At 47.1% G+C, this 15,177-nt stretch overlaps 1 protein-coding gene across 1 annotated transcript in view; it reads right to left on the bottom strand.

The window, feature by feature from the left end:
* Nucleotides 1-15,177, bottom strand: part of PARD3B (par-3 family cell polarity regulator beta) — a 1,965,377-nt gene that overhangs the window by 833,935 nt on the left and 1,116,265 nt on the right. Inside the window, exon 17 of the mRNA XM_086954074.1 lies at nt 3,103-3,309. Within this exon, the coding sequence (XP_086810200.1) occupies nt 3,103-3,309 (207 nt within the window). The remainder of the gene's footprint in view (nt 1-3,102; nt 3,310-15,177) is intronic.

The following is a 15,177-nucleotide window of genomic DNA, read 5'->3' on the forward strand; positions in this document are numbered from 1 at the left end:
TACAAAGACAAATGCATCGCTTCGCGGCTTTTATGGAGGACAGGAAGTCAAACTCAGTCTAAAGAAAACCTATACAATAATATGTCAACGTTACACCCATTCAAATCGTTACTTCATTTTCTCATCCAGGCATTCTCTTTACCGCTAATGGGTCATGTACCAAGAATATTGAAAATAATAGGCTGAAGATGACACTACCTGTGAAGGTATTTGCAGATTTGCCGCTAAGTTAGGCAGGCAAACCAGTTTTCGAGATGGTCTCAATTTATAGAGCCAAATGTGCACCTGCAGCCTCTTATTCCAGTAAGTTATGGGGTTTTACAGATATCATTACTCTACAAATGCAGGAGAATATATATTTTTTACGACTACTTGCCATACCACAATCTACACCAGCCTATATTGCACAGAAGGAATTGGGTATGCAATATTTGGAAGACCTACTAGCAATGAAGCCTGTTCAGCTGAGAAATTCTCTTTGGAGTAAAGAGGAAACCGCGGGCCTAATTAAGAGTCCGGCGGTCCGAGGACCACCAAAGTGATGGGGGTGTGACAGTCCGACCGCCATATCACAACTTTGGCGCTCGGACCACCATTGCTACGCTGCAGCCACCAGGGAACCACAGTTCACTGGTGATGGCGGGCCGGCCATGGCCTCAGCAATATGCTGGTGGTGCCACTGGGGCACCAGCATGCATATTGCGAGTTTCAAGACCACCAGCGGTGTCGTAGAGGGTTTAACTCCATGAAAAAGCTGGTGGTCCTGAAACAGAAGGGGCCTACAGGGTCCCCTGTTACTCATTTGCATGGGGATGCATAAAGAGGGGCACATCATGTGCCCCTCTACGTGCATGCACTCCAGTTCATGCACAGCATGGACTTCACAGTCCATGACATGCAGGAACTTTGTCGTTCCCACAGCAGTGCCCATTTTTAGAGGCATTGCCATAGGACTGCCAAAAAGAGCCCGCAGACACATGGAAACTCGTAATCTGGCGGGAGGTGGGCACATGGGTTTGGCAGTACGAGAGCGGATCGCAGGCATGACTGTCCGCTTCTGCACTGACAAACTCGTAATAAAACCCTAAGTGTACAAAAGGAATCATAAGGGATTGTTTAAGATTAGACAATGGATTGAGAATCATGTGGCTCTTGTACATCACCAGAGATATGGCCTAGTTTAATGATCTTCCAGTAATAGATGAACCTAAGAGTAGAACACACTTGGAAAAAGGGAAATAATGCTTTTACTTCTTAAAAATAAGGTTAAAGCTAGATGTGCCAATGACATTACCTTAGTTGACTCTTAGTTGTAAGATACCTTTCAGTGGCGCAAAATGAGGGACAACAGAGATACCCAACACCCAATCACTTCATCCTGATATGTTTACAAGTATGCACACTTAACATTTGGAAGCCTTTCCAAAGATGAACCAATGGCCAGGAAGTCTTTCCAAAGATGAAACAAAGGCCAGAGGCAGCTGTTAAATGTCCATGTGATGGAAGTTTGACTCAAAGCACAATGCACTTTATTTTATTGTATAGCTTTTATACTGAAATTAGGACATTTTTTTTAAAACCATTGACCTTACCTAATAATATTAGAAACTACAATGAACAGTATTTATTTCTATGTTTCCTGGAGGATTCAAACCCGGGACTTAGAGATGCCTTCTTTATATGGAACGCCCTTTGCATTTGGAAACACTTCAATACAGATTAAAGTCATTTTCAGGCATCGTATGTGATTAGTTGATGGCCTAGCATTTGATTCATTCTGGAATTGGCGCCCATTGTGTGCAGTGGCCTTGTAGTATAGCTATAATGCTCTCTTTTTATTAAGACATTAGCAGGTCACAATTGGTTTGGGGGATCTTAACGCTGTAGTGATTATATTGGAAAGTTGTGTTTAAACAGGTTTATCGCTTCATTTCATATTAACGTATCGGACCCTACTTAAAGGTCTTTGTTACTTTATAGCGATTAGTGACTAATCTGCAGGACTTTTTAATGCTAAGTCTGTGTTAGCAGGTTTACCTCTTAATTTTATATTAACATAGCGGACCCTAGATGGAGGTTTTTGATTTATAGAGTCTAGTAGCGAACATGAAGGCCTCTTTAACACCAAGTCTATTTGGAAGCCATAGGGTCAATATAGTATGATAACTGCATTAGTCGATTTTATGTTTTATTTAGACCCATTCCAACACATACATTTGAACTAGCACTTGGTGATCCTATGGGACTAGTTTAAACGTATAAATTGCTTTTGCACTTTATAACGAGTTGGCTGGCCACAATGGGTTATGAAATGATTTTGAAGTGTGGGATATTTTGCTCCTATTGCTAGTGATTCTGTAATTTAAGATTTTTTTTTTTACTATTTCTGCACTCTTTGTCTATGATGAGGTTTGAAATATTTCAACGTATCGGGATATATTTTGCACTTATTGTTAGGGTGGTTATGTTAGATGTAATGTCGATTTGATAGTGTATTCTCTATACATTATGGAATTTTTATGTGTACCTTTATCGTTTTATTTCAAAACTAAATAAAGATTTTAAATCGAATCATCTAAGATACTATTTTTAAAATCCTGTCCGGATAATTTATGATTACACCTAGATTGTGAGTGTGGAGTTAGCCTTTTTTAGCACCTCTTTAACTTAAACATCTCTATGCAACTTTTCCTGAAGCTTAAAATAGATTCTTTTGATAATATTAGGTGATTTTCAGGTCGATCTTGATGTAAAATTTCATCTGCATGCGTAGATCATGCATGAAAAAAAGACATACGCCTCCCAGGAAAATAAAGCGTAGACCATTACATGTTACTTAATTGTAACATATGCCTGGGGAAGATTTACAGATTTTCCTATGAAGGAACAACAGGTCAAGAATTTACCTTTAAATCTATCACGTTAGCATCAGAATAGTGTGACAAGAGGCTTCATTTCTACGGACCCAATGGTAAGTTAAATCAAACATTTATGCACACAAACAGTGAATAAATATGCAAAAAGAAGAAAACGAATAGCTGATATGTATTGGACGTAAATAGTAGGAATCGTTGATGTAAAAACTAGGAGTCCACATCTTACCATCATCTTGATCATCAGGTCCATCATAGGATTTGTCGATGGCAGTTCTGAAGCTCTCGTTGCAGCCACGCCCACGCACCATGTGAGGCCTGGGCCGGTGGAAAGGCAGTTCATTCTTTTTCACTTCTGCCACTGCTGTCTGCAAGCTCTCCAGTGAGCTTGACTTCTTCAGGCCCAAAGTAGGGCCAAGATCTTTGCTTGGAGATTCTGAAGGAGAAAGGATAAGAAACATTTAAAATTAGAACAAGAACTAGTACCACAAACACCAACTAAACAGAAGACACTATTAGAACGATGGCTACTCCATTCCTAATGATGGTCCTCACAGATCTAGATGAAAGGGCAACCAGTTTGAGAATGCACTATGATCCAAGAGCTAACGCTATACAGTATAGATAAGATGTGCGATCTTCAGAACTAAAAGCAAAATCACACTAAAAGAATAAGTAAATAACCTATGTTTCAAATCTTCATTACAGTCATATTCATAAAACCTCCTCAACATACTACTACTAAAAATACAGGTCTTGTAGTTGGTCCTCACAAGCTTAGAAAATGTGTCATGGGTTAGAGCAAGAAAGGAAATGCCATCCCTTCCCCCCCTTGCTGCTGTTTGAACTACAAAAGATACCTATAATTTGTTGAATGGGCCCCCCAGTTCTCTGGGTCCTGGTGCTATGCTTGTTGCACCAATAGAAGCCATGCCCCTGTGCCCTCATTTTATTTATTTTTTTAGGTATCGGCAAGACGACAAATGTGCACGCCTAGACTGACACCTCTCTGCAACACCACCTCACCTCAGAAGGCATAGGATTTTAAATACCTGTGGCTGTACCAGAAAGCAGCTTTGTTGGTCAAATGATCAAATAATAAATATTAGCATTTTTACTTAAAAACGGTCATGCCACCAAAGTTAATGAAAAAAACAAATCTCCCCTTCTCAGTTTTGGCAATGCTCTCGTATCAGGGTATGTAATAGGAGGTCTAAAGAGCCAAAATACTGCGGTATGGCCGATTTGCAAACTTAGCATTCGCTCACTGTGCTTCTGTGGAAGGCTAACAATTCGCCAGAGACAATTTCCGTTTTACACTAAGAACACTGAGATCTTACTAGTACAACACTCTGTCTGTCATGAACCTGCACCCCTTGAAGAAGGGGGAGCACTTATTCATATCTGCCTCCACAATTGTGTATCCTCTACTTTTATAATATGGCATTTTAGGAATAAAATTATACTCTGGCGCTACTCAGCGGAGATCTTTTTGCCTGTTGTTTCAATTTCTGATGCATGTGTTTCTAGCACCTTTCATGCAGTAGGCTGTACTTTATAAATGTTTACAACAAGGGGTGGTGAGGGACAGAGTCTCTGAATTAAGCAGAAAGCTCTCACCCAGTCAAGAGATCAGGGCTAGATCCAACACCGTTTTTTAGCTCACTGCACCATCCCAGTTTCAGAACCTGGCTGTATGCAAATTAGTCTGTTCCTGTCCCAGTGCATGATGAGAACAGGGCAAACCAAACTACAAAAGCCAATTCTTACACTGGGAAGGAAACAAGCTCCCGGGGACCGGTTTCTGGCATTACAGCCGTCTTCGACCCGGTTTGCTTGAATCCTGATGGTGCAATGAGCAAGGGTCTCACATCTGAGAATACCCTTCTACGCTTAGGGTGGACAAAAATATTTACAACAAGGGGTGGTGAGGGACAGAGTCTCTGAATTAAGCAGAAAGCTCTCACCCAGTCAAGAGATCAGGGCTAGATCCAACACCGTTTTTTAGCTCACTGCACCATCCCAGTTTCAGAACCTGGCTGTATGCAAATTAGTCTGTTCCTGTCCCAGTGCATGATGGGAACAGGGCAAACCAAACTACAAAAGCCAATTCTTACACTGGGAAGGAAACAAGCTCCCGGGGACCGGTTTCTGGCATTACAGCCGTCTTCGGCCCGGTTTGCTTGAATCCTGATGGTGCAATGAGCAAGGGTCTCACATCTGAGAATACCCTTCCACGCTTAGGGTGGACAAAAATATTTACAACAAGGGGTGGTGAGGGACAGAGTCTCTGAATTAAGCAGAAAGCTCTCACCCAGTCAAGAGATCAGGGCTAGATCCAACACCGTTTTTTAGCTCACTGCACCATCCCAGTTTCAGAACCTGGCTGTATGCAAATTAGTCTGTTCCTGTCCCAGTGCATGATGGGAACAGGGCAAACCAAACTACAAAAACCAATTCTTACACTGGGAAGGAAACAAGCTCCCGGGGACCGGTTTCTGGCATTACAGCCGTCTTCGGCCCGGTTTACTTGAATCCTGATGGTGCAATGAGCAAGGGTCTCACATCTGAGAATACCCTTCCACGCTTAGGGTGGACAAAAATATTTACAACAAGGGGTGGTGAGGGACAGAGTCTCTGAATTAAGCAGAAAGCTCTCACCCAGTCAAGAGATCAGGGCTAGATCCAACACCGTTTTTTAGCTCACTGCACCATCCCAGTTTCAGAACCTGGCTGTATGCAAATTAGTCTGTTCCTGTCCCAGTGCATGATGGGAACAGGGCAAACCAAACTACAAAAGCCAATTCTTACACTGGGAAGGAAACAAGCTCCCGGGGACCGGTTTCTGGCATTACAGCCGTCTTCGGCCCGGTTTGCTTGAATCCTGATGGTGCAATGAGCAAGGGTCTCACATCTGAGAATACCCTTCCACGCTTAGGGTGGACAAAAATATTTACAACAAGGGGTGGTGAGGGACAGAGTCTCTGAATTAAGCAGAAAGCTCTCACCCAGTCAAGAGATCAGGGCTAGATCCAACACCGTTTTTTAGCTCACTGCACCATCCCAGTTTCAGAACCTGGCTGTATGCAAATTAGTCTGTTCCTGTCCCAGTGCATGATGGGAACAGGGCAAACCAAACTACAAAAGCCAATTCTTACACTGGGAAGGAAACAAGCTCCCGGGGACCGGTTTCTGGCATTACAGCCGTCTTCGGCCCGGTTTGCTTGAATCCTGATGGTGCAATGAGCAAGGGTCTCACATCTGAGAATACCCTTCCACGCTTAGGGTGGACAAAAATATTTACAACAAGGGGTGGTGAGGGACAGAGTCTCTGAATTAAGCAGAAAGCTCTCACCCAGTCAAGAGATCAGGGCTAGATCCAACACCGTTTTTTAGCTCACTGCACCATTCCAGTTTCAGAACCTGGCTGTATGCAAATTAGTCTGTTCCTGTCCTAGTGCATGATGGGAACAGGGCAAACCAAACTACAAAAGCCAATTCTTACACTGGGAAGGAAACAAGCTCCCGGGGACCGGTTTCTGGCATTACAGCCGTCTTCGGCCCGGTTTGCTTGAATCCTGATGGTGCAATGAGCAAGGGTCTCACATCTGAGAATACCCTTCCACGCTTAGGGTGGACAAAAATATTTACAACAAGGGGTGGTGAGGGACAGAGTCTCTGAATTAAGCAGAAAGCTCTCACCCAGTCAAGAGATCAGGGCTAGATCCAACACCGTTTTTTAGCTCACTGCACCATCCCAGTTTCAGAACCCGGCTGTATGCAAATTAGTCTGTTCCTGTCCCAGTGCATGATGGGAACAGGGCAAACCAAACTACAAAAGCCAATTCTTACACTGGGAAGGAAACAAGCTCCCGGGGACCGGTTTCTGGCATTACAGCCGTCTTCGGCCCGGTTTGCTTGAATCCTGATGGTGCAATGAGCAAGGGTCTCACATCTGAGAATACCCTTCCACGCTTAGGGTGGACAAAAATATTTACAACAAGGGGTGGTGAGGGACAGAGTCTCTGAATTAAGCAGAAAGCTCTCACCCAGTCAAGAGATCAGGGCTAGATCCAACACCGTTTTTTAGCTCACTGCACCATCCCAGTTTCAGAACCTGGCTGTATGCAAATTAGTCTGTTCCTGTCCCAGTGCATGATGGGAACAGGGCAAACCAAACTACAAAAGCCAATTCTTACACTGGGAAGGAAACAAGCTCCCGGGGACCGGTTTCTGGCATTACAGCCGTCTTCGGCCCGGTTTGCTTGAATCCTGATGGTGCAATGAGCAAGGGTCTCACATCTGAGAATACCCTTCCACGCTTAGGGTGGACAAAAATATTTACAACAAGGGGTGGTGAGGGACAGAGTCTCTGAATTAAGCAGAAAGCTCTCACCCAGTCAAGAGATCAGGGCTAGATCCAACACCGTTTTTTAGCTCACTGCACCATCCCAGTTTCAGAACCTGGCTGTATGCAAATTAGTCTGTTCCTGTCCCAGTGCATGATGGGAACAGGGCAAACCAAACTACAAAAGCCAATTCTTACACTGGGAAGGAAACAAGCTCCCGGGGACCGGTTTCTGGCATTACAGCCGTCTTCGGCCCGGTTTGCTTGAATCCTGATGGTGCAATGAGCAAGGGTCTCACATCTGAGAATACCCTTCCACGCTTAGGGTGGACAAAAATATTTACAACAAGGGGTGGTGAGGGACAGAGTCTCTGAATTAAGCAGAAAGCTCTCACCCAGTCAAGAGATCAGGGCTAGATCCAACACCGTTTTTTAGCTCACTGCACCATCCCAGTTTCAGAACCTGGCTGTATGCAAATTAGTCTGTTCCTGTCCCAGTGCATGATGGGAACAGGGCAAACCAAACTACAAAAGCCAATTCTTACACTGGGAAGGAAACAAGCTCCCGGGGACCGGTTTCTGGCATTACAGCCGTCTTCGGCCCGGTTTGCTTGAATCCTGATGGTGCAATGAGCAAGGGTCTCACATCTGAGAATACCCTTCCACGCTTAGGGTGGACAAAAATATTTACAACAAGGGGTGGTGAGGGACAGAGTCTCTGAATTAAGCAGAAAGCTCTCACCCAGTCAAGAGATCAGTTTATAAATGGACATGAACAAAAACTACTCTGGTCTGCTGCGTCCTAATCTGCTCAAGTGTACTAACATCTGGACTCTGAGAACATAAAGCAAGTAGGTATTCCATCGTGGTAACATCATACATTTCAAACGGTTCCGATTGTGGCTTAGAAATTAATGTACAACTTTATAAGATGTTGCATTCAATTGCAATCTTTCTTCAGTTTCCATTATCCAGGGTATGAAGCAATCTCCAGGAGGAGGGTCTAAGGAAGGCCGTAGATCCTCACTGCTTCCTCCCCGTATTTTTACATTTGGTTGCAGTAGATTTTGCACTAATTCCGCGATCCACCCGACCGTACACTACAGCTCTCTTTTCGTTGTGTCACTATGCGGCTAAGAGGAGGATTGAAGAGGGCAGATACTGAGCTAAGCCCTAGCAACTGCAAAGAACAAAAGACACTGTGTGGAGAGGATGTAGCCTTACGGCTAGAGCAGTCAACGTCGAAGCTGGGGATCTGGGTTCGAGTCTCGGCAATGACGCTCAACATCCTGTGATTCTGGGCAAATCACTTCATCTCCCCGTGCCTAACAAAAATGAATGTGTCCTCCAGTAACAAAACTGGCGCATGTAAAGCGCTCTGATACCCGATGTCTCAGGTCTAGTTCGCGCTATATAAAAGTCTAAAAAAAAGAAATAGCACTGAACTGGACAAGCAGTGGCTCCTCAGCTATGGCGGAGGAGCATCGCCCCTTTCTGACAATACTGGACAACTTCTATAATTTGCAAAGAATTTGACAGTGAAGAAGAATGAATAAACACAGGGAGTTTCATCCATTGATTCCTCTGCTCTTATACCCCACCTATTTTAAAGTGTTGTCAGCTAGAAACAACAACAGTAGAGATATAGCTGAAAGGAGCGCGTTAGCTGTATGTAAAAGGCCAGCGGAGGGGTGAAGGGGACGAGGGCGTGGTCCGCAATCTGCCCAGACCAACAGTAGGGTGCCCCTGCCTACCTACCCAGGACAGTGAACGTGAGCAATCAACCTGCAGGCTCTGCTGTTTCACAAGGCTGTCCAGAAGAAAGAAACAGGTCTTCAAGGGTAAAGAGGGAAACAGGAACACTATGTTCACGTAGTTCTTATGTATCTATAGAGGCCATAAAGCTTAGATTTCCACTCAAACAGAGCATAAATCACACACTTTGCGTGAAAGACAACTGAGGGACAACGAAAATACAATCAGAATATGCTGTATTAATATAATACGCCGACTACAAATGTATTGACTGCGTTATACTTATATCTATTACGAATATATAGGACACTAGACAATGTAAAAGGGCTTGTGGTACTATAGAGTGTGAGACCTCTTGCCAAGGAAATTTACAAAAATATAAAACTGCATTTTATATACCTTCCCAGACTGTGATTTGACAAAACAAATCCAAATGTGGTTGCAAGTGTTTTAGATGTATAAAAACTACTTATAATGAAATATGAGGGGGGGGGGAGAAAATGAAGATATTAAACACCCAGACCAGGTAATGGCATTCCCCCATATATAATTACATTTTAACTCCAAACCCTTCTGCTGAGACGAACCAGAGCCCCATATTTTGAAATGTTCTTGCATCTCCCAACAGCACATGATGGAGTTTTAGTTTTTTTCCCTTCACTTCTACTGTTCTTCCTCAACCCTCCCAACTAAAGGGCATCAATGCTTTCAGGCAGAACTTAAGGTTTTCTACTCTAAATGGAGAACCAAGATGTGGATAAGCAGAGAATTTGTGCCAGAGAATACCCGGCCAACAAATCCAGGTTGGGGTAACTGCTGTCTGCAAAAAACGACTACTCCCAGCAAAATACCATGTAACAAGGCATGAGGAGTAAAAGGAAAGTTACGAGTGGTATCTTTACGGCTGTGGAGGTTCTGCACTCGAGTGGAATCTCCACACTCAGGGCGGAATCTTCGTACTCTGGACGGATTCTCTGCAATCGGAGTGGAATTCCACCCTAGTGCGGAGTCTCCGCCCTGAGTGTCGAACCCCTGCAGTCGTAAAAGATACTACCGTAACTTACCTTTGTAAATACCAAAAAGTAGTACATTTAGACTTTTTGCCTAACTTTACTTTTGTGAATCGGGCATCAAGTTCTTTGAAGCTAACAAACAGTGATACAGAGAAAGTTAAAAACCACAAAAAAATAATTAATCTCCAACTCATAAGGCAATGGAGTGAGATTCCCGACTACGGAGGAGCCTTTACCCCGACTTCAGAATGGCAGTAAGATCTATTGCGTATATGGCCAAGTCGAGAGAATAATTTCTGAGGGAACTACAGTACAGTCTTAACCCCCAGAATAACAGGAAGCAGCACTATATTTGAGTTTGCGAATATATAAGGAAGAGACATATATTGGTTCTATCTCCTTCCACCCCTGGATGTGAGAAACCTAAAACTTGGGGAATATCATACCACTCCAATAAAGGTGACTAATTAAGAATGAGGTTCAACAACCCCTCCAGATTTTACAGCAAAAAGATATTTGTTCTCGTCAGGACACAGATACCTTGGATCCAGAGCAGATTCTTATTGTGCTCTGGGAGACATCGTTTTTAGTCCTGATGAAGGTGGTGTTTAAGCAGTGATACCCACCGAAACCCGTCGGTGCACTTTGACAACGGGCATACTATAGACTTTGAATGACATTTGTTATTATTGTTAAATGTACTCATACGAAATTCAAATGTCACCATAATCAATTCTGTCTGATGTATTGGCCTGTTTACATGATTAGGAATAATTTCTCTTGTCGTTTCTCCCATTACTGTATTTAAGTTGTGTGGTTTCTACAATCTGCCTAAAACTTCTGTGAAACAGTGTTTTAAATCTTTTTATATGTCCTTAATATTGAATAAAATAATTGTATTTTCTTAGTTTTGAATGGGGTTATTTTCTGGTGATATTACTTTATGCATGAATGTGAAGGTTTGGGTCTTGGGGAACCAGTTTCCCTAAAGGGGATTTCTTTCTGACTGTGGCCAGCAAAGTAACCAATATTGAAGTGTAGTCTCCCCAACACCCCAAAAATACACATATGCAATACTAGCACTGATCCAGCTTGTATTCCCCCCTATTATTGATGAATTCAGTGTTGTAACGCCAAATCACGAATACCATGTGCAGAGACGTAGTTGAGTAATTCCCTACCAATTTATGTAGTCTGCCACCTCAAAGGTGTACAATACCACGATGATCATCAGGGTACTCCTGGAGGGAAGGGGCATCTAGCTCCAGTAGTATAGCAAGTGTACTTTCTAAGCAACACAAATTCTTCTGCCCCTGGTTTGGTAGCAAAAAACAACTGTAACTGGAGTGCAGCAGCACCCTTAAACATCTTGATCACAATGCCACTGCACCCAAAGACGTTTTAAGACATGGGCAAAGTGGACAATTGCCGTTGGTTTGCACTTTCTTAGAGACCCCTTGGCAAAAATTACATTACTCTCACGCTGTCTTTTTTGATTTTCCCATCAGAAGTTCTCTGTGGCAACTCTGTCATTTTAAAGATTTTGGGCCCTCAATATAACTGTAATTCAATATTGTTTGGCATCATACAAGCATGAATTAGTACAAAATAGGCAATACATTCCAATTTTTTTCCGAACAAAGAGCCTCTAAATAGGTCTGGCCAGGGAGAGGTGTGGCGCAGTGGCCAGGGGAGAGGACTCCGGAGCACAGTGCTCACGGTTCCATCCCTGACTCTAGCGGCAACTCAGCTCGGCATAATGTGACTCTGGGCAATAGCTCACTTATTCTCCACGATGGCCCCCAGCACCTTGAGACCCGTAGGGGGTGAGTAGTTCAAATACCTGATTTTTTATATACTTGGCCCCAAGAATACACCAACTGCACATGCTGCACAACTGATAGCTGTACCCAGAGGCACAGCAGAGGTCTAAGTATTCCCTTGGGTGTTTATATTGTTAAAAAGTGTCCGACCACTTCTTTCAACAATGGCTCACATGCACTGCTTCTTAGCTTCTGCTCACCACTGAAACTATGTTAGAACTTCGGTCATCATTCTCAATATCTGTTACATTATATTTAAAGTATAAAGTAAAGTTTATTGTTTCGGACAAACAAGCCATGCAATATACAACTCAATTTATGTTCAGCAATTCATCATTACACATTACATTTAACACCAAAATGTATGAAGGGAGCCTCGAGGTGTGCCTGCACTTAAGTCATGAATGTGTATCTCTCCTGCAGTCTCTTCTTCAAACACACAGAAATTATTGCATTGTAACTGTATTTATATAGCACTTACTACCCCTAATCAGTCGAAGTGCTTTTCAGGGGAGTAGCACACTACTCCAGAACCCAAAGAGGATAAGTGATAGATTAGTATAAAGGGATTAACTTGAGTGGACATGCAAGTTTGTTATTTGGGCATAAAAATAATAGTGGAGGGACAGAAGAGGGAATGATTGGCATTTATATAGCGCTTGCTACCCCTAATGGATAGAGGATGTGGTCTCACCTAAACTGCCATCTTTGGAGCTGGGAAACCAAGGTTCAGAGCCTCGGGGTCGACTCCACATCCTGTGATTCTGGGCAATGGGGATTTGGGGGGGTGACCGACCACCGGGAGGCCTGCCCCCACAGGGGAGTTTGGGGCCAGTAGGGGGATGGGGGGAAGGGCTCACAGAGCAGAGTTTGGGCTGTTGGGCTGTTTGGGCTCCCTTGGGCTCCTGTTGGGCTAGTTGGGCTGGGGGGAGTAAAATTACGGCCATTTTGTGTCACTGTCCACCATTTCGGTGGTAGTGACACAGCAGCCGGGTTTAGGGAAGGGCAGGGCTTAAAAATTTTGTTAGCGCTTTAGCCTAGTGCGGGTATCGTTGGTTGGAGGGCGGTATTCGGGGGTGGCGGCGTGGGTGTTGTGCGGCGGTCTTTGTCGGACGGGAGGAAGCAGTGTCGCTGACGCGTATTGGTTGCCCAGGGCTGCAGTGGACGTTCGAGTGCTGATGGCCGGGATGGCTGACCCCCGTGTGCAGGAGGCGTTGCTGCTCCTGGGGGAGGCAGGACGGATGGACCTCGTGACGCCGCGGCGGCTGTGCTGGCTTGTGACCTGCCCTGGTCGCGGGCGCACAACACGCAGGATGGAGGGAGGGAGTGCGGGGGCGGAGAGAGGCGTGTGCGGCGGGCCGGGCTCACAAGCGGCGTGTTGGGAAGAAGGCGGCGGGGGGAGGGGGCAGGGGGCCCGGGGACGGCCGGCGCTTGTTTTCGTGGGATGGGGTGGGGGGCGGGAGGGGGTAGGAGGGAACAAGGCTGGGGGGGCTAGCTTGAGTGCGGAGGGGGCGAGGGAGGATCCCAGGTGGGCGGGGCTGGTACACGTGGGCAGAGTGCAGGGGGGTGGGGGGAGAGGCGGAGGAGGGGAAGGGGGAGGGGGTCTCCCTTATTCATTGAAGAGTCTGATCTGGAGGTGGTGTGGGCCGGGGCAGGGCTGGGGGAGCCGGTGGGTGGGGACTGTGAATTGGACTGGGGGTCTTCCTCGGGAAGGGGCAGACATGGTGGGCCCGAGCGGGTCGCCGTCGCCGCGGAGGAGTGGAAAGGGGGAGCGGGGGGAACGGGCTGGGGGGCGGGGGGGTTCGGGGGCGCGGGCCGGAGCAGCGAGGTGGTAGGTGGGGGTGGTGCGGTGGGGGGAGGTGATTGGGGAGTGCGTGGGGGGAGGCAGATGGGGGGGTTGGCGGGCTGCAGTGGTTGGGCTGGGGGGATGGGGTGGAGTGGGGGGCGGAGGTGGGGCTGGAGCACCCGGCGAGGTGGGGGGGACATTCTGCGGGGTGGGGGAGGGGTGCACTGCGGGCTGGGGGGGTAGCGTTTGGGGGGCGGCGCGTTTTTTCCCCGGCATGCTGGACTCCGCTTGTTTTCCTTGGCAGGAGCTGATGGCGAGGCGCTCGGGTGAGCAGCATGCGGCTCCAGTTCACAGAGGGGATGGGCCGGCTCTGCCTAGTACGGGTGGTCGGGCTCCAGCGTGGGACCGGACAGGGGAGCACATGGTACGGCAGAGGGTAGAGTCCTCGCCGCCCACCCCCCGAAGGGTCGTGACCGCCGCAAAGGGTGGGGGGGGTGCGCCTTGGCGCGGGAGACACAAATGCTACCTCTTTTTCAACTGCAGTGCGGGGGGAAAGTGGGGATTTTGTGGATCTGATGCAGGTGTGTAGGGAGAAGGCGGGGTTGAGCCGATGGAACCCTTGGTGGGCGGCCGGGAGACCATGGATGTTGCTGTGGGGGAGTCGGAGGAGGAGGGGGAGATTAGGGAGGGGAAAGGGGGTGAGTAATTTTGTTGGCAATGTGTTGCAGGTACGGACACGGCAAGACGCGCCCAGAGTGACGGCCCCCTCAGCTCTACTGGTTAGGCGGCAGGACCCGGCGAGGACGTAGACCTTGACGCCAGGTAAGGTTGGGGAAGGAGCGGGGAGTGGTTCGGGCAAGCGGCGCTGCTTGCAGGTGTCGGTGGGGACAGATGCTGCGGGGGAGCATGAGGGGCGGCTGGTGAAAGGCCGTTATGTCAAGGACACAGGGGTAGGCACAGACGGCACAGTGGTTGCGGCGGGGTCCGGAGAGGGGCCGAGGGTGGGCGGGGGGCCGGCGTCGGGAGGCGCGGCGGCGGAGGAGCCTGCGGCGGGGGGAAGGAGAGGTGTTTGGTGCCGGTGCGCAAGCTCCCCTAAATGGGGGCCACAAAGCCGCTAGGGGCTCACTTGTCGCTGGCCACGAAAGAGAAAATTTGGAAGGGGGAGTACATTGACATGTTGAAGCAGTTGCACAGGGAGTTGACGTCGAAGGAGGATCAAAGGAGGAGCAGGAATTTGCATGGCGCCCCAAGGTACCTCTGACAATCGATAATTGGTCGGCGGCGTTTCTGATATTTGCTAGCGTGTATTGTGAAAAGCACGGATGTGGTGCGGAGGGCCCATGTGACGTATGGGGGGTATGCCTGGTCCCATTATTAAGAGGAGTTGCGGGCCTGGATGGTGGCGGATCCGGAGGCAAAGTGGGGGGACCTAGATTCTGACCTTTACCAACAGACGATGGGCGGGGCGAAGCTTGGTCGCACCGTGTACACAGCCAGCGGTTTGCCGCTTGCGCCGACCCCTTTTTCAGCCCACCCCACCTGGGTGGGGGAGGGGGGTGGGGCAGGGAGACGCAGCAGG

The sequence above is a fragment of the Lissotriton vulgaris genome, chromosome 2_1 (assembly GCF_964263255.1).
Source record: "Lissotriton vulgaris chromosome 2_1, aLisVul1.2, whole genome shotgun sequence".
NCBI lineage: Eukaryota > Metazoa > Chordata > Amphibia > Caudata > Salamandridae > Lissotriton > Lissotriton vulgaris.